This window comes from Carassius auratus, chromosome 32 (assembly GCF_003368295.1).
Source record: "Carassius auratus strain Wakin chromosome 32, ASM336829v1, whole genome shotgun sequence".
NCBI lineage: Eukaryota > Metazoa > Chordata > Actinopteri > Cypriniformes > Cyprinidae > Carassius > Carassius auratus.
Window position 1 is genome coordinate 34,841,576 of NC_039274.1, and position 26,526 is coordinate 34,868,101.

General features: G+C 38.6%; 1 protein-coding gene across 1 annotated transcript in view; it reads right to left on the reverse strand.

Moving 5' to 3' along the window:
- LOC113052327 (coiled-coil domain-containing protein 102A-like) overlaps positions 1-26,526 on the reverse strand; it is a 60,265-nt gene that overhangs the window by 21,526 nt on the left and 12,213 nt on the right. The window contains exons 2-6 of the mRNA XM_026216780.1: positions 11,096-11,858; positions 7,799-8,016; positions 7,421-7,529; positions 4,555-4,671; positions 2,793-3,002 (exon numbers count right to left, since the gene is read on the reverse strand). Coding sequence (XP_026072565.1) covers positions 2,793-3,002; positions 4,555-4,671; positions 7,421-7,529; positions 7,799-8,016; positions 11,096-11,767 — 1,326 coding nt within the window. The 5' untranslated portion in view covers positions 11,768-11,858. The remainder of the gene's footprint in view (positions 1-2,792; positions 3,003-4,554; positions 4,672-7,420; positions 7,530-7,798; positions 8,017-11,095; positions 11,859-26,526) is intronic.

Here is a 26,526-nt window from a genome sequence, read left to right on the forward strand (position 1 = left end):
TCCTTAGTTATAATAATAATAACAACATTAATATTAAACAATAAAATGATTTGGATAGCTCTTTTCTTGCACAATGCAGGTAAAAGAGCTTAACAGATTAGAATATAGAAACACTAACAAATTATAGTTTGAGTCTATGACTTCTGTTGACTTTATTACTATATTCTTCATTTGATAATATATCATAAATATGGTTAGTCAAACTGTTGACTAGTACTGTGAATGATCTGTTGGGAGAGTAATGGGAAAATTACGAAAGGAGTGAGACCGAGAGAGATTTTTTAAAAAGTGTGGTATTAAACTGACCTTCAGAAAGACAAACTTCTCTTTGATCTGGGAGCAGGAGACAGACTTTAACTCCAGTTCAAAGCTTGCTGACTCTATAGACTCAACAAACCCTTGAGGAATAAAAAAAAAAAAAAATGACAGCCTGGTTTGCTCATGTTCTTCCATCTGGATGGAGGCCTACTCATTTTATTGAAACACAAGCGTCATCATGAATTAGCCCCACACAAACACGCTTTGAAGTTTGTAAGAGGTCATGCACCCAAACAAAACCACGAGTCCCGGATCAACACACATAGAGAGAAAACAACAGAACCAATAGCAGAACTTCCACCTGCACGATTCACCTGGAGCCTTTTTGATGTGTGTGTGTGTGTGTGTGTGTGTGTGTGATGTGCCGATCTGCAGCTGTGTTTGTGCACAAAGCATTGTCACAGTCAGACTGAGAGGTCTGATTGAGCCTCAGCCAACCTGATGAATCTCTTTCTAATCAACATGTAGCCTTCCAGATGAGCACCTGTCACTATGTTAAAACAGACTGTGATTCAGGCCTTAAAGTATGGATATGCAATTCAACTTCCAAGTTCCTTCTCAAGTCCAAAAAACTTATTGCCATAAGTGAGCATAAGAAACTTCTTTCAAAAAGATAAAAAAGTTAATGATTAAAATCTTTTGACTATGGGGTGAAAATGTATATATATAAAAAATAATGTGATGGCAAAATCATTGCTCCAGTCTACAGTTTAACATGATCCTTCATAAATCATTTCAATATGCTGATTTAGGTCCGTAAGAAACATTCCTTATTATTACAAATGTTGAAAACAGTTGTGCTACTTAATATATTTCTACAAACCATGATACATTTTTTCTCTGGATTCTTTGAAGAGAACGTTCAAAAGAACAGCATTTATATGTCTTTAGTCACTTTTGATTAACATAATTAATCATGTGTGTATATACATACAGTATATACAGGATTTATTAATTTCCCCAGACCTAAAAATCTCATCTAATTTTAAAATTGCCTGACATTTCAAAGTTTTCTACGACTTTACGTTTCTTGAGCACAAAGACACTACTAATGAGTGACGAGGTTTATCCAGTAGCCATTGAGGCCCATTCCCAATCTTCTGGACATGCTGGCTTTAACAGCAAATGTGACAGTACACATCAATCTACGAGTGGGAGCCGAAGGAAACGTGGTAGAAAGTGAGAAAGCGGCTGGAGCGAGATATGTTTTCAGTATCAATCACACTTTGTTCTTTTTGTCAGTGATGGTGCATCGTCCTCAGTGCACCGTGGCCTGTTTCTCCGCTCCTGTCCTCATCGATCCATTTGCTTCAACAGCTCCTGAGCAAGCTCATCAATCTCTCCTTGTTTCTCTCCCAGACTGCAGGCCGCCGGCCACTATCAGGACATCACTTGTGTGGGAATGTGCAACAGCATGCGGACACACACTAACACACAAAAATGCAACACCCTTCTCAGATGGCCATATGTCATGCATTTACCAAATAAGCCAACACATTGAGCCTCACATGCAGGGATTACATGTCCGTTTCCTGGCACGATATCCTTTTTCCCTTGTTACTGGTTTAATTGACATGCTAAGCTCACTCTTACCCTTTTTCTCTCCATTCCTTTCCCTTCAGCATACCTCTCACCTCTAAAACAACCCTCTCTGCTCATATTCATCTCTCCCTCTTCACTACTCTCTTTAAATCTTTCTTACTTTCAAGGCAGAAGTGAGAGAGCAGGTGAGCGAGTGATTTACAGCGTCTATACGAAGGGAGCTTTGGATCACTTCATAAATCTCTGGCTGCACTAATGGCTGTTCATAAGGGCTATGGCCATAAGTGTCTGGATTTCCCGACGCACTACTTTAATATAGTCTAAATAGCATCTTACAAACACAGACACAAAAAGAACAACTTTTACAGCACAGCCAATATCTTATATGTTATAAACACACATAGAGAGAAAACTGCAGAACCAATAGTAGAATTTCCTCCTGCACGATTCATCTAAAGGCTTTTTGATGTGTGTGTGTGTGATGTGCCGATCTGCAGCTGTGTTTGTGCACAAAGCATGGTCGCAGTCAGACTGAGAGGTCTGATTGAGCCTCAGCCAACCTGATGAATCTCTTTCTAATCAACATGTAGCCTTCCAGATGAGCACCTGTCTCTATGTTAAAACAGACTGTGATACAGGCCTAAAAGTATGGATATGCAATTCAACTTCCAAGTTCCTTCTCAAGTCCAAGCACAGCGAATATACAACATAAGATAAAACAATTGAAACTGTGTGGCAGCTATTGCGCAATTCAATGGTCATGCAACAAAGATCTGATGGCCGCTTTACCATCAAACTGCTTGGATTTATTGTAGAAAGAGGCTCAGATACTTTGCAAACTGCCGCCACACTTCATCCGTCTCTCCAATGCTATTCAGTAGAATCTGAGCTGATGCTGACATAATGTGTGGACAGTTCTCTCTTCCTCTCACCTTGTTCCTCTCAAACAGCTCACACTGGATGGTCTTGAGGTCGGTGTCGAGGGCGCTGGCTGCCTGCCTGCGTTTGCGTGCCAGCTGCTCCTCCAGGTCTTCCGTCTGGGCACGCAGCTTTTTGTTTTCCCTCTCCAGTGCCAGCTTTTCCGTCTCCAGACGCTCCCGACGACCCCACTCTGCTGCGTTCTCCACCTGCAGACGTTCCATCTGCACACATACACACAAATATTAAGTAAGATAGTGAGAAAAATGGGAGAGACATGACAACAAATTACAAAACAAACATTTAATGAGGACAATATATTCATTTAGACTATAAAGGCTTACTACCAACATCTCCAAATTTTAACACAAAAATGTTTAGTTTAATTGTTAGTATAAAACAGGTGATCTGATCAGGTCTTTGTGAAGGGTCAATTAACTAAAAAACTAAATATGCATCACTCAAAAAAGCATTTAAACTGAATCTAAATGGTCACAATGGTCTAATTGTTTGTTTTTTTATCATAGAGCGAAGGTGAATTGTATTTAATTTATTCCATGTCTGTACAGCATAATCAGTGGTCGGTAACAGTATTAACCTTAAAAAATATATTTCATATAGTCTTACTGTTCACTTTGGAATTTCCCAACACTTTTTTCGTACAAAATGCTATTACTTTAGTTTTATTTTTTTTTATTTGTCAAATTCAGTAAATAAATAATTTGAAAAGAAAACTGTTTTGCAGAAATGTCAATTACATTTTTGTCATGTTGATTATTTTGTACCGACTTTGAAAAACATCCACACATGCCAGCACGCACACGCATACACACACACACACACAAACACACAAATAGGTTTCTTATGTAAGTTTAGGTTCCCAAAACAGCTTGTTAAGCTGCTTTGGAACAATTTGTTTTGTAAAAAGCATTATGCAAATAATTTTGACTGAATTAACCACAATACATTTTTTTTGTTGCACTTGGTTTAACTAAAACATACTAAAAATGCTAATGCAAATACTGTGTGCAAACCTCATAAAATAAATAAATATATAAAATAATGAAGAGACAGCATATCCCTTGCGTATACCCACGATCAAGAAAAACTAATGTTGCATTATCACACAGCTCCCTCTATTAGCTCTGAATGATGCTGAGCTAAGTAAATGGCTATCCATGATTTCCCAGTTCTCACCTGCTGCTAAAAGCAGTTTAATGGGAAATCATCATCTCTAGATTCACCTTAAGTGCTGGCTGACTTTTCTGGCATACCCCAAACTCTCTCCACACAAACTGGTCATTAATATTTCTATAATATCATCTGACTGCTGATATGAGGCAGTGCCTTTGAAACGCCTTGATTCCTGAGGGCAGAGATGAAGGGAGGTCACTGTGGGCTTTTGGAGATGAGGGGATGCAGCGGATCTGAGCAGACACATGAGAGTATCCGTGCTCTTTAAGGAGCGCATTAAAGTGTATAATGTCACTCTCTCCTGCCAGGTTCATCTCAGCAACACCCTGCTGCTAACACTGCATGCTGGGAATGTGTTAAAGCAGCGTTCTGTCATTATGCCAGCTTGACTAACAGAGGGACGCGGTGGCTGGTGTCGTGCTAGTCGAAACACAGGAAGACAAAGGATGGATGTTTAAAGCCCTAAGGATGTTTAGCTTTGATGTAGATCACACTGTGTCCTGGGGTGACACCAAACCGGCTGTGCCATACAAAACAGTGCAGTATGGGTAGTATGATACAGAAAATGTACATGCATTTCACCTCTGTACGGAGCTCCGCCAGTTTTTTGTCCATGCTAGTACGAGCCCCCAACTCGTCCTCTAGATCTTCAGACATGCGGCCCAGCTCATCCTGATGCACCTCTTTCAAGAAGTTCAGCTGCGTGAGAGATCCAAAAAGACACAGAGAGTCATCCTTTTATCTCTGAACTTGGATCTCGAGTAAAACTATCTTCCCTTTGCTTTGTTGGAGGTTATCTAGGGTATTCAAATAAAATCCTCGGCCTGACTATGCAATACTCAGAAGATGCCACTGATATTCAAACGGATTTAACATTTGGATTATGAATGAGTCTGCTTTTTAAACTAATTACACAGTTGATGAAACTCGGTGAAACTGCGCTCATTTAATACCACTTGTACAGACATTCTGCGGCAATACGGTCTGGCACATTTGCCATTAAGGGAGAGGGACACTACGGTCAAAGTCTGATCTCTCTACAGCGTCTCACACTCGGCGTACTGTGACTCAGACACAGTGATTAACATTCGCTGCAGGTCGTGAGATCACACAGCTGGGCTGGCGACAGGCAGCTCATCTGTTAAACTACTCAATATGGCACACACTCTCTTCTTACTCATCATCTCATGGTATTCATGCACATCCTTAGGGGTTGGAGTTATTAAAAAGAGAAGCACATCTCTTCCTACTCATCATCCCTCTACTATATTCCTATGACAATGTGTAGGTGTATGATGGGGAATGAGTCCCTTATTCTCTCTATGGAAGGCTTGTATTGCGAGTGAAAGTTTCTCTGGGCCCAATCAGTGCGGCTCTATTCCATAAAATTGCCTGACTGAAAGAAATGCTGAGCAGCAAACTCTAATAATTCACAAACAATGCCAGACTGTCTCGTTCATAGGTAACAACTGCCCCCTAGTGGTGCTCTACTAGAGATGCATCCTTTGCAGCACCCTATACAATTTTTACATTCATTTTTCTTTAGTTCGGATAAATTTGATTGAATTAACACTACTCATAATCTTAAATATTTGTGGTTAAATGCTTGAATTTTACTTAAAAAAAAAAAAAAAACAACAACTCAAAAACATATAGAATATGGTGTTATGTATTTTATCAGTCGGGAGGTTTGACACCAATGACAGAATTTATGCTTATACACAATTATACAAAATATACATATTCCTAGTCAAAAAACAAACAAAACAAAAACAACTACCATTCAACAGTCTATGTTAAGAAAGATTTCTTACAAAATTAATACTTTTATTCAGCAGGGATGCATTTTATTGATCAACAGTCAAAGTAAAATTGATAAAATTCTATTTCAAATAAATACTTGTTCTCACCTTGAGAGTGGTAACCCAAAAGTATCCACAAAACATTAAGCAACACAACCATTTTCAACACTGATAGAAGTAAGAAATGTTTTTTTTTTTTTTTGAGTAGCAAATCAACATATTAGAAAGATTTCTGAAGGGTGACGTGACACTGAAGACTAATGACTGTTCAAAATATAGCTTTGCCATCGCATTTTCAAAAATATTTAAACAGAAAACAGTTATTTTAAATGACTGAAATTATTGTTTTTATTTTATTTTTGGTAAAATAAATGCAGCCTTGGTGAACAGACCCCACAATTTTGAACGTTACTGTATATGGTTTAGGAAAACAGCCAATTATGAATACTGATTCAATAGCAAATGAATACATTATGAAGTTGGAAGAAAGTGTGCAGAACTAGACTACTGGAAAAGGGACAACTAAAATATAAAACAATTTTAGTCTTAAGACTATTTGGTCAAAACATAACTCCGTTTATTTTACAGTTTGGATTATTATTATCTATATTATTATGTGTTCAATATTCTGCCTTTTAATATGTCTTTGAGGCAGGTATGACTGTATTTGGAGGATCTTTTAAGTCAAGAATATGACATCTGGAAGTGAAGTGAAGTGAAGTAGTGGGTTTTGATGAACAGACCACCAGAGCATTCAACCCAGTGCACTCACCATGCATTCTTCCTTCTGATTAAAGCTCCGACTACAAATTGCTCAGGGGAAATCGGACAAAAGGCCACGGATTCCTTTCTCTTTTAACATGAAAGTGCTGGAGACCAGTTCCTCGTGAGAATATCATGTGTTAGTGTTCCTGGCTTCAGCAATTTATCGGTTATTTGTAATTCAAACACGATCCACAAACAACAAATTCAGCGTTGAAGCCAGAATACTAATGTTGTCAATTAAGGCTCAGCAAATGGTGACTTGACTTGATGCCCAAAAGCAAAAACAAATTGCTTATAATACCATAATTCAATAAATGAAGCCAGTAAGCTAAACGTTCCACAGCTGCTACAAAGCTATTTGGCCTTGAGTAAGATCTATTGCAGGTTCCTGAAGAATTACAGTCAAAATACACTATATGCATCAATACATTTTTTTATTGTTTTTCCAATCTTTTGACCATATATAATATATCTCAGTATTTATAACTTTATATCTTTATGACTGTGCTGAAATGAACCAAAGGGATGAACTGTAATTTCAATCTCACAGTCGTAGTTGCTCAGTAGATTCACAAAATTTAATGCATAATTATAAACCTAGTTAAAAGTAATTGAGGCATGTTTTCTGAACACAAGGTTGCTTGATTTAATCACCAGCAAAATCACTACAAATATATGAGGAGTATTCTATATATCATTCATCCCTAAAGGCACAACAATAGGGTGAGTAATTAATGACATTTCAGGGTGAACTTTCCCTTTAAGATAGAGTCTCCCAGGAAAATAAAAATGGGGTGTTGCTCTGATTTGAGTTGTTTGTTCATTGCATTGTTGCTTCATGATTTTGTTGTTGTAAAAGTCTACAGAATAAGCTTCCTCACCTGTTTTAAGGCCTCTTGCTTGCTCTTGTTCAGTTCCTCATATTTGAGTTTCCATTGACTCAGCTCTGCTTCCAGCTTCTCGATGTTCTTAATGAGCGCATGCTTATCCCTGACACACACAAGACATGTTGGACATGCACAACATAGATCATAATCATCAAGTCCAAACAGATAGTTCTAAAAAGATCTGCTCTACCGAGATGCCTCCAGTCAAGTCAACAAAGATGTCTCCTTCCCTGTATATCATAGGTGGAGAAGAATGCATCTATGCTGACTCTATCATTTTTACGAGAAGCTCCAAAAAGCCTTTGATGTCATTTGTTGAGTTCTGGTCTATTTCCTGCATGTATTGTTTGCACCTGGACAATGATCTCTTACTCTCGTTCTTTCAGCAGCACTTTCTGAGACTCGTCCAGACGTAGCTGGAGAGCGTTGAGCTTGCCAGAGTCCTCCTCCAGGGCAGCCAGATCCTCCCACAGCAGTCTGCTCCGGTCCTGCCGACTGAGAACGGAGCGCAAGCTACTGGCACTGCGAATGTCCCAAGAGTCTGGAGCCTCTGACTTTGCCCTGAGAAGAGCCTCCAATAACTCGAACTCCTGACAAAAGACAAAAGAAAGCATCACAATTAAAATCCTTCTAAACACTAGTGGTTCTAAACTGGAGAACCGTAGCACAAGAATGAGTCTATTCGGACAAGGTTTACAAAAAAAAAATGTTTTATGCACGTTAAAAGTAAAAAATACAATGGAAAATTAATTATAGATTGAAATTAGAAATCTGAAATAATAGTTGTTGTTTTTGACACTTTTATAGTTTTCTAAATAAACTAATGGTAAATACAATGATTTTCTATTCTTAAACTGTAGTTGAAGCTTAACAAATCAAATCAATCTTGACATAACTTGAAATTAAATCTAAGTAAATTTGCTACTTGGCAGCAGCTGGTCAAAATATGGCAATATGGAAAGGTTGCGTGACATGCCTTTATCCTTAAAAACCATGAACAAAATTACAAAAGAAACTGAACCCAGAAAACAAATAGGAGTTCCCTTACAAAAAAGGAGTAAACAAGGACAGCCTAATATTTTAACTTAAAATGATATTAAGATTTTTGTACGATAAACAATTCTCCTACTGTGTTGACTTGCCAGTCGACTTCCAAAGTAAAACCGAGCTTGTGAAGCGAAACCATCTGAGAACTGCTGCCATAGTCAATGTTCCACGTCCACGACAAAGAAAATAAACGAATAAATAAGACTTTAATGTTTTTTTTTCCTCATTAAACCAAAGCACAGAAGAGGCATTTTCTCTGTCATTCACATATTTCCTGTGTGTATAAATACAATTCATAAAAAATGTCTCTACAGTTCAATGCACCATCCTTCCTCTTTCCTTCCTACACACATTATGAAAGACATGGGCCTCAGGAGACAGACATGAGACACTAAACATGCAGCAAACCTGCTACAATCCCAGAATGGCCACAGCGGAGTAAGATAAAAGTGCAATGACACCTCCCTACCGCCAGGGGGAACCAAACGCATTCTATTACAGCTAGTGATCCACTTGTGTGTGGAAACAGATAAAGGAATGGATTAGTATCAAACAATCCAGTGAGAGTCAGACTACTTTAACTATTATTTGCTTATTTAGCTAAGATTAAATGAGGACTCCTGATACTACTGATGCAAAAGATGGAGATTTCTGAATAATAATAATAAAATAAATAATATAATAAATAATAATTAAAAAAAGCCAAACCAAAAGGGGTTTCTGGGTAGTGGGAACTGCTGCAGTACCCCTGGCTGTGGCCCCATAGGTAAAACACATGAGGGGAAATGTGCTGGAAGAGGGGTGATTCTAATAATAGGACAGAAAATGAAACCAGCACAAGCAAATAATGCAAAGTCAGATAATCACAGGGAGATGCACTAAACCAGGGGCCTGTACCATGATGGAAGCTGAACAAATTCAGAGTTACAGGATTAGTTTTGAGTTGAAAAAACCAAACCTATCCAATCCGGCTTTGTTGGTACCATGATGCTGTTCATCAACTTTCTCTGTCAATTCAGGCTTTGATCCTGAGTTTGTGGAGCGAGTGCACATGAATGTGTGACATCACTGGTGAACAGCCAATCACGAGCCTTGCAACACAAAGCAAGTTTGATTTACTTCTCGCGAGAGACCCAGCGAGAATCAAAACTAAAGGTTAAAGGTTTTGCTAAAGGTTAAGAGATTGAAGAATATGACGAATTTAAATGTCATATTAAAAATGAAGGAGGACTAATAAAATAAATGATCTTGCTCCATCAGTGTAGTCACAAGTGGAACTTGTTAACTTCGTTTATACATTTGAAAATATATAGTGATAGAGACTTGAACATGTAAGTTCAGACTTGTAATTTTTAAAATAGTTCAGTCTTTTGATACTACAGCTTATTTATATTACATGATCTGTATACATTAATATTTATGTATAACGAACACCGATTAAAGCCGAGCTACTTTCATAGTACCTAAAACCCATGGTTGGCGGAAACTAAGCTGAAACATAGCTGGCTAGCCACCTAATCCAGCTTCATGGTACAGGCCCCAGGTCTGTGGCTGACCTATTTACAACTGTCTACCTGTGTCCAGAGTGAACAGCATTGGTGATTTTGTAGGTTTGTTGTGTGGTTTGATCCTCTAGCTTTTAATTTTTTTTTAAATGCATAATTAAAAAATGGTTTACAAACAATTTGCCTAACCGTGTTTGACAAATTTTCACATCATATCATAATATACAGTGTTTTCTCCCTTGACTAGCACTTTTAATATGCACACACGTTCAATAAACATCCGGCTTCGGTTCGTTTAGATTATGCGAATGCCATTTTCATGTGTGCACCCACAAAACATAAAAAAGTGGCCTGCGCTACCCGAGAACTTCAGTACACTTTAGTACTGCTGCAATGTTCGCAATCATACTCACTTCAATGAAACGCTAAGTATGATTTAATGAAATGGTTTTATTTATGTGTGTGCTCACTTAGGCTACATTCACACTGTTTGGGATTGACAACAGGTGTGAGTCTCTAACTTTCAAATTCACATTAGTAGTGCAAGTTAATCTGCCAAATCTTGGAAGCGGACCATTTCAGCATCATATGACACACAGCTCATATCTGCACCTCTGTAAGTTTACAAAACCACACAGAAAAACCCATAACACACGAAATGCGCGTTAGAAGTCAAACTCTGTTTTGGACCAGTCATTCAAACCAAGTGTGAAAACTTTTATGTCAACAATGAGAACATAACAGTACTTGAGGCAACATATTTGATGCTGAAAATACAATCATAGACTGCAGACCAATGAGATATGGTTAGGACTAGCCAACATGATGCCTCAATAACAAAAACCAAGGGTCTGACAAAACGCCCTGATATGATGTTGAGAGATGTGGCTCCTTAGGTCAGCTCAGATTTCTTGTTTCGGTTATGGTCAGTGCACAAGCAAATTACTAAAATTACTTTTTCCATCGAGTCCCTTGCTTTTTTAACAAAATGCTCCTGCTGACCAGTGCATTCTGTTTCGCTACATGTAGCTGTTTTTAAGTGTCCAACTGGGGTCAGGTGAATTACCAGGCAACCCATTAAATAGTCCTCTCTGAAAATATGTAGTTTTACACTAACCTTCTGCTTGTCTGGTTTGTCAGTGTCTACATCTCTGACAGGTTCCTGCTCAGGAGAGCCTGGCCCATCTCTCACATTCTCCTCATCCTGGCTGTCCTGCTTGATGTCTGGTTCCCGTGGCTGGTTGGAGTGTGTGGAGGCAGAGGAGTTGGATGCTGGTGCAGTGGAAGCATTCTCTGGGGAGTTCTGTTCAGCTCGGACTCTTTGGGCCTCTAGGCGCAGTTGTTCGTTTTCTGCCGCCATCTCTTGACGCTCTCGTCGTGCCCCCGTCAGCTCTTTTGTAAGGGCATCCAGACGTTGTCTTAGCTGCCTGACCTCATCCCGTGCCCTGTTGCGTTCGGCGCGCACTTTACTCCATTTTTCCCTCCAGTTGGCCGTGCAGTCCGACCACCAGCGCATCGTCTTCTCCATCTGAGCCGCCCGTGCCCGAGCCTCCTCCAGTTCACGTAGACGCAACTCCTCACGGCTCTCCCAGTCCCCGCCGCCATCGCAGCCTAGCCCCGGAGACAGCAGCAGAGGGGGGCTGGAACTGGGCGTTCCCCCTGACGGGCTGGGCGTGTGCGTCAGGCTGTCCGGGGAGCGCACCCGATCCGGGCCCAGGCCCAGGCCACACAACAAGCCCGACCCTGACTTGGCGGTCTCTGTCATGTTGGGACTGGGTGTGTGGTTCATCACTGAGCCAATGATGAGTCCAGGGAAAGAGAAGATAATGGTCAGGAAGATCTGATCAGGAAGCCATGATCCACATCAACATGACGGTTTTCTGTGAAGAAAGAAAAAGAGAAAACAACTGAGAAACCAGCTCAAAAGATCTTGAACGGTCACAAAACATTATAAGGATCATTGATAAAAAACCATTTAAAAATTATTCATGTGGTATTTAAAAAATTTGAAATCAACCATTTTCAAGAAATATATATATATATATATATATATATTATTATTATTATTATAGACACACACACTTTTTTGTCTCCAAAGAACAAAGTATTTTTTTAAACAAATCCCTGTAGGTTTTTGGAGAATCAAATTACTTCGCGTTTTATTTATTTTTATTTGATTTTTTTTTTTCTCTTTCATTATGACATCAGTATAACCCTGGCATTTTTTATTTTTTGAGGAACTAAAACAATAGCCAGAATTGGCTCTGAAAACCAGAATACATATAAACTCAGTAGATGACAAAGACATACAGGAGCAATGAGAGCAAACAAGAGAAAAATAACTTTGTTAACATGGCTAATAACACTGACATTGTTGAGCAATCCAAACCACCATGCGATCCCAGAGCAGTTTTGATTTACAAGTGCTCTCCCTTTCTTACACTCCCACACACAGGCTGTATTTACTTAAAAGAGTGCAGGGCGACAGAGGAGGAGGTTTCAGGTCAAAAGGCTTCAGTCACAGCAGCCAGCATTTCTCATCGGCTATGGGGAGAGAGTTACAGGCCTGCAGCTTATGGAAGTGAGACCTTGTGTTTGTATATGTTTAAAGTGTGAGGTTGTTTTTCACAGTGCGCTGACTTTGGTGAACAAGGATTAGATTTATTATATTTTTCAAAAACAGCCCTACATGTGACCCATAAGACAACTGAGCATGTCGTCTGTCTGAGCCAAAAAAAAAAAAAAAACATCTGACAGACAAATGTGCTTTACATTTTACAAAATGCAGTAGCATTTGTAACCCTGGATTTAGAATACAATTTCTCACATCATGCTCATATCTCCTCTTCACCTTTGGAGGCAAAGCAGCTGTCAAAAACAATTACAAAATAAATGCAAGTAAGAAAACTGGAGAATGAGGCAGAATATTTTAATTACAGTAGCTCCAGAGGCTTTCACAGATCTTGATTAACCTTAATGATGCAATCTGAGCAGCATCTCCAGCAGAAACATGAGCAGAGACAAGCGGATGAAGAGAAAGAGGTGTGGAAAGAGTGAGTGACTGGATCCACTGAAATACTGCTGACAGATAAAAGAAAGAGCAGTTGATTTCAAAAGAAGAGCAAAAACTTTTTTCGATGAAGGTTCAGGCTTGCCTTTTGTCTAAAGCAAAAAAAGCAAACCTATTTCATACTTGGGAGGATTTTATTAATGCATCTTTGACAGTAGGGGGAAAAACATGCTTTCAATATCTTAAAAGTTTTTGACTCTACTAAAGCATAAAAATACTAGAATATGTTTGCAGATATTTAAAAAACATGCTAAGTTATCAAGCTTGTTTATTCTCCTTTGAAAATGTGTGTTTTGGGCCGGAATGTCGATCTCTGTTTTGGTTTGTGAAACCAGCCCACTGCCAGTTTACCCAATTTTATTCCGGCACCCAGGTTGCCAGTTGGTGGAAAACACAGTGTATTTCATTGCATTCGTCATCAAGAGTGCTAGTTCCTGTAGGTGTCGTCAATCTGGCAACCTGCGTGTGCATCTGAGGAGGAGGGGCCAGGTGAAAAAAAAAAATCCTCACCAATATTTTTAATTTGGACTGCAATACCTCGTTTAATCACTCGGTGTCAATCCTACATACAGCACCTTTAAAGATTCACAGAAGATTCTATCTCTCCACAGTACAGCTACAAGCCCAGCATGGTCTAGCAAAATGTAGCTAATAAAGCTGGTTGACAGTGGTTTATCTTGCTAGTCAAGCTAGTTAAGCCTGGTGGGGACATCAGCATTACATGCTGCACATTTCAAACCACACATATGCAGGTGAGCTTAAACAAAGAAGTAAATGTTTAGGGTCATTGTGCTTTATTAAACATGCTGTTCAGAATTCAAATACACTCAAGCACTTGGCTAGATTGAGAAACACTTGCTAACATATGAACAGATCCTACTTAATGCAAAACTACAAAGCCAGCGGTTTATTATGTACTGCTTTAGAGGATCGAATGTTTTCCATCCTGCCACAACTATTTTCCCCAAACATTGCTCCTATAGTGTATACCCTCCACAGGAAATCTTGAAGCCACAAATTTGCTGCCATTAGTTTGATTTACCATTGAACCAAGCTGACTCCATTTCAGTTCATATTTCACTGCCAAGGAAACATCTGGATGTTCACAGCACCCTTTACCTAAACAGAACGAGGCTGACAGGTATAATGGAGTGTATACAAAGGCTAGTTCAGCTTAAGCACGAAGAAATCGATTAGAATCTTTGCCAAAACGAAATACTTTAAAACGAGGCAAAAAAGACAAAAACTGCAAGACAAAAGATGACCTTTGAAAAAAAAAAAAAAACAGCAAAATGCATGTTACCTGAAAGCACGAAAAATGATGGATAAGCGTAAGAAAACAACCCTATTATGCTTGGCATTTCAAGGCAACTTGTTTAAACAATGGGTAGTTGTTCTTCAGCAAAAATAGCTATTTAATTTTTTTCCAAATGTGAGATCTGCAAGACCAGGGGCCTGTTTAAAAGTTGCAAACACATAATGACAATTGAAAAGTGTGCATGTCTTTTCCCACATATGCACATCAGTATTATTTAATTAAAAATAAATACATTCTTGGGGGGTGGGGATATATGCATCGACCACACACTTGGCGACTCCATTGCCTAGGTAATGGACTAAACTAAAAAAAAAAAAAAAACTTTTACATTTATGATTTTCCTAGGTTCCAACTTCCAAGGAGGTATCACATGACTGGATGACAATATGCACAGAATATGCAAACTGTATGCAGACGACGTTATGCATAATAAAACCAGTGTTGTTGAGCTACATGCACGGTCAATTTGGAGAAGACAGTTGAAACTATATAACATATACTATCTTTGTTTTATAACATAAATCAGGCTCTGGTATACACATGGATGGATAAATCTGAAATCTTTTACACAAACAAAAATCGCAGTTTGCGTGTATGCATACTTCTAGGATTTTGAACCTAGTATGACGTTTTATACATGAGGCCCCAGAACTGCGGTTACATCACAGGAAAGTTACAAAAACATTTCAAACAAGTGAGACCACACACCACGGAGCAACATCCCATCTCTCCAAACTCAGCAAGCAGTTACAAATCTGAAGAGTTCTTCAATGCAGGATATAAATGAACCCTCCCGTGTAAAACACTATCCATGTGTTTTTCCCAGTGGCTCAGCAGGAGATGGAGGAACTCAAGGGCACACTCAGATACTGTGTCACTCACAGGAGCCAGTGAAAGTGAAAACATATCTGACGGCTGCAGCCCATTTTACTACAGAGGCCCTACTGTCACCTTCTGATACAAAGCCAGGAGTACAATTCTTTTGTTCACTGGTCCATCACCTATACTTGTCAAAGTTTATTTTCAGGAGAAGTCTTCCATTAGGAAAAAGTGTTAAGAGTCAGTGAAACTCAGCAGGGAGTGAGTAATGTTTCAGAGATCTCATAACATAGAACATTGTAAAAAGAAGAACCAAAAAAAAGTCAATAGAAATGTTCTGAAATATCCAAGAGAAGGAGTTTTTTGAGCACAACATCCATTAGTATAAATTTCAGTGATGTGAGAGTGAAAGCACACCTTGGCTGTGACCTGTGATCCTTGTGGTTTTCAGAAGAACTTGTCCCTAAAGGAAGTGGAAGTTTGTCTGCTTGTAGTGCATGTGGTCTCAAACCGCAGACTGTGAAAGTGACAGCCATCACTTTGCGTTCCACATTAAGAGCAGATGATCTTGATAAAAGATCTTCCGCTGTCTCGGATGAAAGCGTTCCTGCCAAGTGTAAATATGCAAGTATCAAAAACGGCTTATCTCTATGGCTAAGTAAACTTGCTGAAAAGTTACAGCAGTCAAACTGTTCTGATTGTAAACAGACAGTAAGCAGATACAGTATACCATACACAGACAGGTGGAGAAGACAGGATAGAAGTGTTTAGCTATGATTAACAAAAAAATATCTTAAGAGGGATTGCCAAAATGATTTTTGAGGACATTTAAATATTCTGGAGTAATAAAAGAATCTTACTTGAGACCAAATAGTCAGCCGGAGCTGCAGTTTACTTTAATCACAAAAGCACTGGACACAGCCCATACCGCAAGCATAATACTTGCTAAAAAAAAAAAAAAGGCATCAATCGTGACATAATTTTCTTTGTTCTGCAAGTTTAGCTTTAACAGTTAGTGATTCGGTAAGAACAATAAATGTCATGTAAATTCAAAAGAAATACATTATTTCCTCAACAAAAGTTTACAGAGAAATGAGAGAAAGTGTAAACATGTTCAGCTTTCCTTTCTCAAGCTTGCCATTGCCTCACACTCTGACACGGCTGATTAAATTTGAATGATTCACACACCAGAAACGGGTAGACATGCCAGAAATGACACATAGTAAAACCAACAACTACAGTCCCTCCAAACACGTTTGCTGTGAGCCAGCAGAAGGCCATCTATAACCTATGCAACGAAACACCAGTGTGTCATGAGTGACTAGCCGGGCTTGCAAGTCACACATTAATCAAAACCAGTAAAATACCATAAAATATGTTTATATTGCTCATAAAACATTAGTCTAGTATGATGCCATTTCCATCTATGTTTAATCATTTCTATACATAGGTGACCATTCTATTCTATGGTCACCTATGGTCATGAGCTGTGGGTCATGACCGAAAGGACAAGATCCCGGATACAGGCGGCCGAAATGAGCTTTCTCCGTCGGGTGGCTGGGCGCTCCCTTAGAGATAGGGTGAGAAGCTCGGTCACTCGGGAGGAGCTCAGAGTAGAGCCGTTGCTCCTCCACATCGAGAGGAGCCAGCTGAGGTGGCTCGGGCATCTATTTCGGATGCCTCCTGGACGCCTTCCCAGGGAGGTGTTCCAGGCACGTCTCACCGGGAGGAGGCCCCGGGGAAGACCTAGGACACGCTGGAGGGACTATGTCTCCCGGCTGGCCTGGGAACGCCTCGGGGTCCCCCCGGAAGAGCTGGAGGAAGTGGCTAGGGAGAGGGAAGTCTGGGCGTCTCTGCTTAGACTGTTGCCCCCGCGACCCGGCCCCGGATAAGCGGAAGATGATGGATGGATGGATGGATGGATGGCATTTCTATACAGAATCCTGAAATGAACATTCAAATGCTCATATGGTGTGACTCTTCTGGATGCAGGTTTCTGTTTAAATGGAACTTGAATCAAGAAAGATTCAAATAAATCATGATCCATGTTTGAAATGTGAACATATGTTTTGTAGCAACACTAAATACACACACTATTATCCGCATGAAATCTGCAGGTTGTGCATAATACTGGGGTGAGCTGTGGTTAACACATTTTTTTCCCCCTGAGAAATGGGTAACATGTGCCCCCAGTTTCATAGACAAGACTTAAGCCTAGTCCCAGACTAAAATCCCAGACTGTTTTAACTGTAAGCAACTTGCACTGACATATCTTAAACTATGTTAGTACTATAGATTTGTCTCAAGATGCACAACAGTAATGCTTTTTTCAAAGGCACATTTATAAAAGATCCTGAAATGTCATAATTGAACTATGGCCTAATCCTGGTTTAACATAAACTCTGTCTGTGGAACAGGCCATGGTGTCTACGTATTTTAAATCTGGAATGGACAATTATTTGGACACCAAGTTATCAACAGGTAGGCACAGAGGTTTCCTTGTTTTGGGTTTTTCCTGCTCATAGCAATAAGTTGATTATTATTCGTATGTTATGATTAATAACATTTTTTTTTTTTTTTACTTTTAACAACATCACATCATTATAATCTACAGTATGAAAAATGTATGCATTTTGGGATGTGCTACGGATCAGGTAAAATGGACAATTAAAAAACACATTTATAAATAATAATAATAATAATTATAATACATCTCTAATGCCCCAACATCAGCAGAAAATGTAGAATAAGAGGGACAGATGTCAATTCATTGAGTGGGACATCAGGAAAAGGTCAGGAAGTGGTCAGCCAAGCCTGTCACACACTTACATAAGCCTCTTGTAAAAATAATCACTAGTAACTTGATCAAAGCCAGTATTATCCAGAGAGGAATTTACTGGATCAGGGTGTTTGAAGGACTTACATACAGGCGAGCATGTTAAAGAGGGAATGATGAAGTTAAAGCAGCTAGGCCTGTCGCCATAATTAAATAACCATCAATTTACGATTATTTGATCTAACCTAATTTGATTATTGTGCTTATTATAAGGCACAAGAGGGAGTCATACACCAAAAGAAACAGAAGAGCACCAGAATTTGTTGAAGCATCGAAAATACATTTTGGTTGAAAAAATAACAAAAATTACAACTTTATTCAGCATTGTCTTCTCTTCTGGGTCTGTTGTGAGTGCGACTGCTGTGACTGTTGACATACGCTGACGTGTTTTCTGGTGCACCCAATAACAAAGATAACATGCCTTCATGTTGTGAACCCGCTTACAACAGACCCGGAAGAGAAGACAATGCTGAATAAAGTTGTAAGTTCTGGACCAAAATGTATTTGAGATGTTTCAACAAATTCTTACTGACCCTCTGATGTCACATGGACTACTTTGATCATGTTTTTATTACCTTTCTGGACATGGACAGTATACCATACATACTCAATGGATGGACTGAGAGCTCTCGGACTAAGTCTAAAATATCTTAAACTGTGTTCCAAAGATAAATGGAGGTCTTACGGGTTTGGAACGACATGAGGTCATAATGACATAATTTAAATTTTTGGGTAAACTAACCCTTTAATGTGAGAGACAGAATTGTATTTAGAGTTAAATTTAATTTTACAGAAATGTATCTTCCTTCTGCTGCAGCTGTCAGTCATTCTCCGCTCAGTATTCAAACAGCATGTCGCTTTCAGTTTTGATGGTCAGCATGGTAAAACACTCTTTCCAAGATGATGTATTTCCATTACAATACTTGATGTGTAGATAAAGGTCTGGGGATTCACATAAAATGACATCTTGCTGGAGTCTCTCATTTCTCTTCTCTTTGTTTGTACCATATTTCAAGCACATCATTCTGCACCCTAGATGTGCATAAGCGCTGCTGACTCCATGTTGCTTCAAGTGCACCATTCTGCACCCTGGATGTGCATAAGAGCTTTGTGCTGCTCTGTTCGAAAGGTTTCACATTATCAAACTTATGGACACAGATAGCTTATTAGAAGCTTTTGTTTTTGTTTTCTTATTTTCATGAATGTTCTTTTTAAGAATACAAATAGTTAACAGAATTAACATGTTTAAATTGTATAATGTGCACCAAAGATTTTTTTTTGTCAAGATATTGTTTTTGCTACTAAATTATGCATCCATTTCTTGTCATAAAAATGGGTGCATTTGTAAATCCTATGGATCTGGCTTCTGGTCTCATCTGCGTCCACTCAGTCCAGCTATTTTTAATTGTTATTCTCCGCGTTATTGGCCTATAGTGGCTAATGAACCAGAAGTCTCACCCATAGGCTTACTTCCGCGTTGAAGAAAAAGGTAGATACAGTCAGCTAGTTTAATTTCATAGCGTATAATAGTTTTTTTGCTGTAATGTGGAAGTGAGTATTTAGTGGATTATGTTTAACAAAGGGTTTAAACAAAAAGAGTGTCCATTAGTTCCACAAAAACAGTATTGATATTCTGTAGTGGTGTAGAAAAAAAGAAATAGCACTAGTGTTCGACCGTTATTGGCTCTATATACTCTATTTAATCTTACACTGCAAATAATAACTATAAAAAGATTAAAATATAACATCATAATTATTTACTGAACTTTTAAATCACAATTAAATAATGAAAGCCATAAAAAAACAGACAATTAATCATGATAATCAGCATTATCATCATAATTGCCAAAGCCCTAAACAGACAATTAATCACAATAACCATGACTATTTTTAGACAATTAATCCACAGCCAAATTTCATACTTGTGACAGCTCTAATAAGCAGCCAAAAAGAGAGAGAGAAAGTAAGAACTGCTAATGTCTCACAGGGAAGTGCTCTTTGATTCATTTAGATGTTAATCCCTTCATCATCTCATTCAACAAATCCATGAAACGATAATTCCAATTCCCGCATGAGCAGCTTATGAAGTCAAGGTCAGGCCTGCAACCATGTATCAACCAAAACAAGATTTCAGTCATGCAAAACACAACGTGGCTTTACTTGTTGAACTTACTCTCTTAATTAACTTTTTATTTTTTGCCTTTAGGCACAAACCGACTTTGAGAAAAGCCCTAAGAAACTAAAAATTCTAAGACATTGAAATGAGGGAGGGAAAACAGGAAGCAAAAGTAGGACAAAAGACAGGTGATGAAAAGTCGAGGGAGAAGCAGCAACAGGGCACATACCATGCAGAAAGGGAGGAAATACGGTGAGACAAGACAGGGTTGTGCCTAAACTTGTGATTTCACAGTATGATGACGTCATAGCCAACACTGAGGGGGCATATGGAGCACAAAAATTACACATGCATAATGATACATCTATATCACCATAATGTCAATTTATCTCGATTGTATTAAGCACAACATGCTATAAAATGCAGTGGCTTTTCTGTACAAAATAGTGTGTAAATTTTCTCAATTATCAGATTTCTGCCTTTAATTTAATTGGAAAAGGAAACAATCGTGATGCAACCTGCCCCAGGGGTGTCCAGGAAAACTAACACAATTTCTGACAGTCGATCACCCACTCAAGCAGTTTTAATGAAAGGAGATGTAGTATGTGCCAACGGCCCAAAAATGACTGAAATCCCTCAACCAGCACATGATCTTGCAGCTATTGGACAGCAGCTGTTCTTAATGCTTACAGCAGGGGGTGATGTGAGGAACAGGCTACAGAGTAATGCATAATAATGATTATCATCTTTTATCTTATGCCACTTATGCACCCCAAGGAGTTTGCCTGGGGAGGAATCATTGCCAGAAATAAAGCACTTAGCAGGATTAGCAGATAATCTCACAAATAAGATGGCTATGGGATCACATAAATAACATATGGGCGATATGGTCATTTTTCAAATCGTTATATCGTCAGCCCGTCAAATCGATGATACACGATATTATCGTGGATGGGTGGAGCAAGAGAGAGACTCTTTCTTCTTGTCATAGCACAACTATTTGGGGTTTTAAACCGCGAGAGAGAGAGAGCCTTTGGAATTACCAATAATCAAAAAAATATACTTTCAAAAACTAACGTTAAATATAAAAATACTGTATTTCAAACAGCTAGGTCATATATAGTCAGACGCAAGTGTCATATCGTGCGTCCTGTGACAAATTTGCCACATCTGCGCACGGAAGTTATCAGTCTAAATGTTCTGCAAAATCAGTCAACGGTGAAAATCGATAGTAGCTTTCATTTAAAGTCCAACAATTGAACACTAATATTGAACATAAACGAACACGTTAAATATAAAGGGTCCTATTATAACGATCTAAACGCAAAGATTAAAAGGCGCGTGGAGCAGATGCACTCAGGGTGTGTACAAATCCACTTTTGCTATTTTAATGACCGAAAAATGGAACGTTTTTTGGAATGGGTTGTCCCTATTCTCTTAATAAGTAATAGGCGTAACGTTCACCTCCCATTCCCATTAAGAGCAAGATGCGCTCGCGCCATGGCGGATCGCTATTTACATGCCAGAATTTGTTGGCGGAAAACCTGAATGTTTCTCAAGTGAAGAAACCGATCTGCCTGTGCGCAAAGTTAAAGCGTGCAAGCAGATCATCTACGGGACAAGAAGGAATACACTGACTTCCACTGATTAAACTGAGGAGTTCAACTAGTGATGTTTTGCTGAAATTACCTGTTGAGTGGCTAGTCGATCTTTCAGTCGTCTGCGTTGGATGCAGGCTTTCAAATAGCTCCGCGCGATGAGTCAGTTAATATATATATGTGTGTGTGTATTGGCACGATTGTTCAATGAATTAGCCAATTTCATTCATCATTAGAAGTAGTAATAGGCTGAATGGCAAATAGGTAGCCTAATTCTAATACATGCAATGACTATCCATCATTACATTTTTACAAAGTCAAAAATATCAGGATGATACAAAACCCAGTATACTATACAACAAAACATAAAATTATTCTGACTTTTTGACACTGATCGATCTGTCTGAACCTCACATGGTGAAGTTTGTCCTCGGAATGCAATATCCATTTTTAAACCTGATCCATAATTCTGAACATCCACCGACATGACGAAACAGACAAACACTGCTGTCACTGTATTCCAGCTTGTTCAACATATGGTCTCTTTTTTAAAAAAAATTATTGAGAGACTACAATATATAGGTGCATGTGCTTGTGTCCAATGTAGCTTATGTCCTTTGAAAACTAATGTATGTTAATGACACCCTACAGTTCACACACACATGCTCAGTGGGTAACAGGGTACATGACTCAAAGAACAGTGCATTCTTCTTACCATGGCTAATGGTGCTCAATCTTATAGCGACAGTAATATGGAGTGTGTACGATGATGCATTTTAATAGGGATCAGATGTTAAAGGCTGGCAGATTTATGTGTGCGATAAGGATCCTGGAGAATGTGAAATGGAAATGAACTGGAATAATCCAAGCCTGACTGAATAATGCAGACAGTCAATGAAAGGGGGGAAAGGTATGAAAAGAAGCTGTGGCAGAGGGCAAAGAGTTGAGGAAGACAGAGAGGAAATAAGACCGAAACACCGGAGAAAAAAACAGCTGGAGGAGGGGAAAGTGGAATAGTCTTCATGGAAAGGGCAGATCATGGCAGAGGATGTTTCTTTATTGAAAGGAATTCCTACTGCCAACGGTGAATTATACTACACTTATCTACAGCTGAGCGGGTTGGTCTACGCTCAATCTCTTTGGGAATGTCTTTTTACGTCCCTTGCTCATCCAGAGCACACTGGGTTAAAAGACAGGATGCCTGATTTACAAACATCCTGTTAAACCAGGAATAAAAGGCCAAAACACTGTGTGAGATTCAAACACGCTGAGAAAATTTTGCTACATGTGTTTCGAGATGAAAATGCAGTTCAGTCAGTGTAAACAAAAAAATAACTAAAAAAGCAGACGTTAATTTGTAACATATTACACACAATGTGACAAATGAATCCCATTTAATCGCCGACTCTCTAAGGGAGCTAGCGGATAAATTTCTGTGCTGATCAGAACTAGGTCATAAGCAAGCAAACCAAAACAAAACAAATGGCTGTAGTACTGTACTTTAAAGCCTGTTCAAGTCTCACCATGTTCAAGACCCATGACGAAACACTTCCTTCAGCTTGACCATGTGACTTCAGTCTGCTCCACTGAGGCAGTTATCCATTAACATGAGCAGATCGGACTTTCTTCACAGCGAGGAAGGCAATGCTACATTTCTGCAACTATATGATCCATGAAATAGCTACAGACTAAAAGCTGAAAGTGTAGCGAGAAAGAGAGAGAGCAATCTGAAAGAGATGAGATGAAGGAAAGCACGCCACCATCTACAAAATCTCAGTTTAGAAGATTATATAGAATACAAAATATAGACAATTATATAGAATACAAAAGAAGAGGATGAACTTTTAAATTAAAGCAATTTTACAACCGAACGAGTCTATAACTTTAACTGTTAATCACTGTTCATTGCAAAACTGCTGATCTTGGGCAGAAAGTTGAATTGGATGTTATACAGTGTGGTTTCAGAGCAAGAAGAAACATGTTTTGGTGCTTTGACATTGATAAAGCATGAAAAGTTAAAACCTTAGCAAACAAGACATGGAAATCATATAGTTGGCAAGTTATTCTGTATAAAAACACATAAGTAGAGTTTATCAAATTATAGACTAAACCCTGATATGTCTTATGATGTGACTGATTGTTATGTTCTACAAAGTTTCTACAATTATGATCTTAAAGCTTCACGGAAACAAAACAATTTCTGCAATATGTGCTGTTTCTTGTGTTGTGATAGTAATGCAAAACAGTACATGGAATGCTAAACTAATTTTCTAAAACCTTAAAATTAATTTAATTTTAATTAATACATTTTTTGGAAAATGTATAATTTGTATAACATCTTTGCAAAAAGCATGCAACATCAACAATCCATTTCCTGTCAGAAAGCATTTTTTTTTGTGTCAACGAAGGTGACAAAACCACAATTTATCTTTTTATCATCGGTTATTTATATCTGTACTCAAAGATGACATCAGACTCATCGTTGGCGGAGTTTAAGAGTGCTGAACACTACAAAACCTCAATCACTTGCTGATTCCAACAAATGAGCTCTTTGTTGTTTCCTCAAATGGGAGTAAAAATCTGTTTTCTTCAGAACCTTAGGAAAGACAGTGTCTTTCCTCAGTATGCCAGTTCAGAGATCATTCCATCTCCAGTCAAATTTCCCACTGTAAATCTTCCGGTCCAAATATCACTGCCAAATTGTCTCTCTTTGAACTTGTCTCTACTTCTTCATTTGATCTGTCACTTCCCACATTACACATATAAAAGCCACTTTTTATGGTTTAATAAACCGATGAGGCAAGTGTTTGCAGATCTCACTGCAAAGTCATTTAGAGGTCACATTTTCATATAAATTCTTGGCTTCATTTCAATTGGCGATGGGCCAGTGAATAAATCATATAATCTAATTATCCATATGCTATGCCTAAACAAAATTCACACTGTCTGGTGTGTATATTTCCTAGCTTTAGTTGTTAGCCTTTAATACACCTGAGACAGATTTTTAATGCCATTTTTCAACTTACTTGAAAAAATATTGGCTGTTCACAGCTTCAAACACATAACATTGTGCCATGTCATTAAACATAAGGTTTTAAAAACACAATGCTAATATGCAACAGGGGTTTAGCTACGAATATATGTCATTAAACAGGTAGTCATTCTTCAGATATAGCTATAACCATGTCGATAGTTTAAATAACTTCAAAAGAACACATTTGTACTAATGCCTGCTATTGCTGTAATACTGGGAACTGTATTCTGACAACCCAGAAGTTTCCTTTTTTACAGAAAAGTCTATCAATCACTCATCCAAAAAGTCTTGTAGCCAGTAGAGCCCCAATCTAGCTATTAAATGCCCTTTCCTATAATGAGAGTGCCTCCAAAATATAGCCAGTCAGTTTTGCGTATCATTAATAAATATCAGGGCTGGCCAGACATGCAGTCATACTCTTACTAGTAGATTTCCCCATAATTCATGTGATTCTGAAACAAGGCAGAGATCTGGACAGCTGTCAAGGAGTCTGGATGTGAACTGCTCCCATTTGAAGACCGTTGCGTTTTCCAGCAAGAGAGGGAATGTAGAGTAGAGCTCCACCATCAAAGATGCGAATCATTTCCACACCAATTACTGTTGCTACATCCTCCCAAGTTTGGTTCACATAAACGTGCAAATAAGTTGCTGAAGAAAGCAGGTTGGTTGAAAAAATGAGAAGGTGCAATAAAACCACAGGAGAAAACTTCTGTGAACCATTTTTGAAAGTTTCATTTCATAACATATGCTCTGGTTTTCTCTCTCTTTCTCTCATCCACATATGACATATGACACGATTTAAAATTCAGCTTTGAAAATAAGCCAGCAAAAAAAAATCTGTAAACATCTAACACAGTAACTCAATCATACTTCAGCATGCGTTTTTGAGACAAAAACATGCTATAAACAAAGCTTTGCATGCAACCCATGAATTACAAAAAGTAGACCCAAACTCTTCTTGAAGAATCAAACAAAACGCCCCTGACGTTCTGCAGTGTTTACAGAGCACGGTCACAATGCAAAGCTGCAAGCATACAAACAAGGCTATGAGTGAGTCCAAACCACTACAGACACACTACAGACAGAGCAGAATCAGCAACATAAGCAAATTTAAATGATAACTCTCAGTAGTGGCTTGGGTTGAGATGGGAATCAACTTTGAAGCCAATCTGACCATTTCAGAGTCCAGTGTAAAATACTGCCATAGCAGGACATGTGCAAATCGATAAGTGAAAAGTGCCATCAGGAGTATCATAACTGAACAGAACACAACAGCAAAGGCATCAAAAAAGCATAATCTTTTTTTCCACACCATATTTTCATACGGATTTAGCAAAAATACAAATTCATATTATTATTAATTAAAAATAAAAATCTAATACACTTTACAAATATAAACCTGCCTGGGAATTCAGTAGACTGCTCTTTTCAGGACTGAACTCCAAGAAATTATTAAGTTGCCAAAACAAAGACCGGTTATTCTCCCGTGCTTGTTTTTAATTTATAAACGTGAAGGAAAAGTGTAGAATAACTCCATACAGCCCCACCCTACAAATATATTTTAACTACGGCCCTGCTTGACTAGAATGCCTGTGACCAATGAGACTATATGAAAGGCCAGAAGGAAACCACTTCCTCCGACAGTGCAGGCCTGGTGTGTGCCACAGTTAGATCCCAGTTCAGCTGTGTTATATCTTTTTCCAAAGTCATTTCATAAAAGGCATAATAATGGGACCATTAATTCTCACTCATCAGCT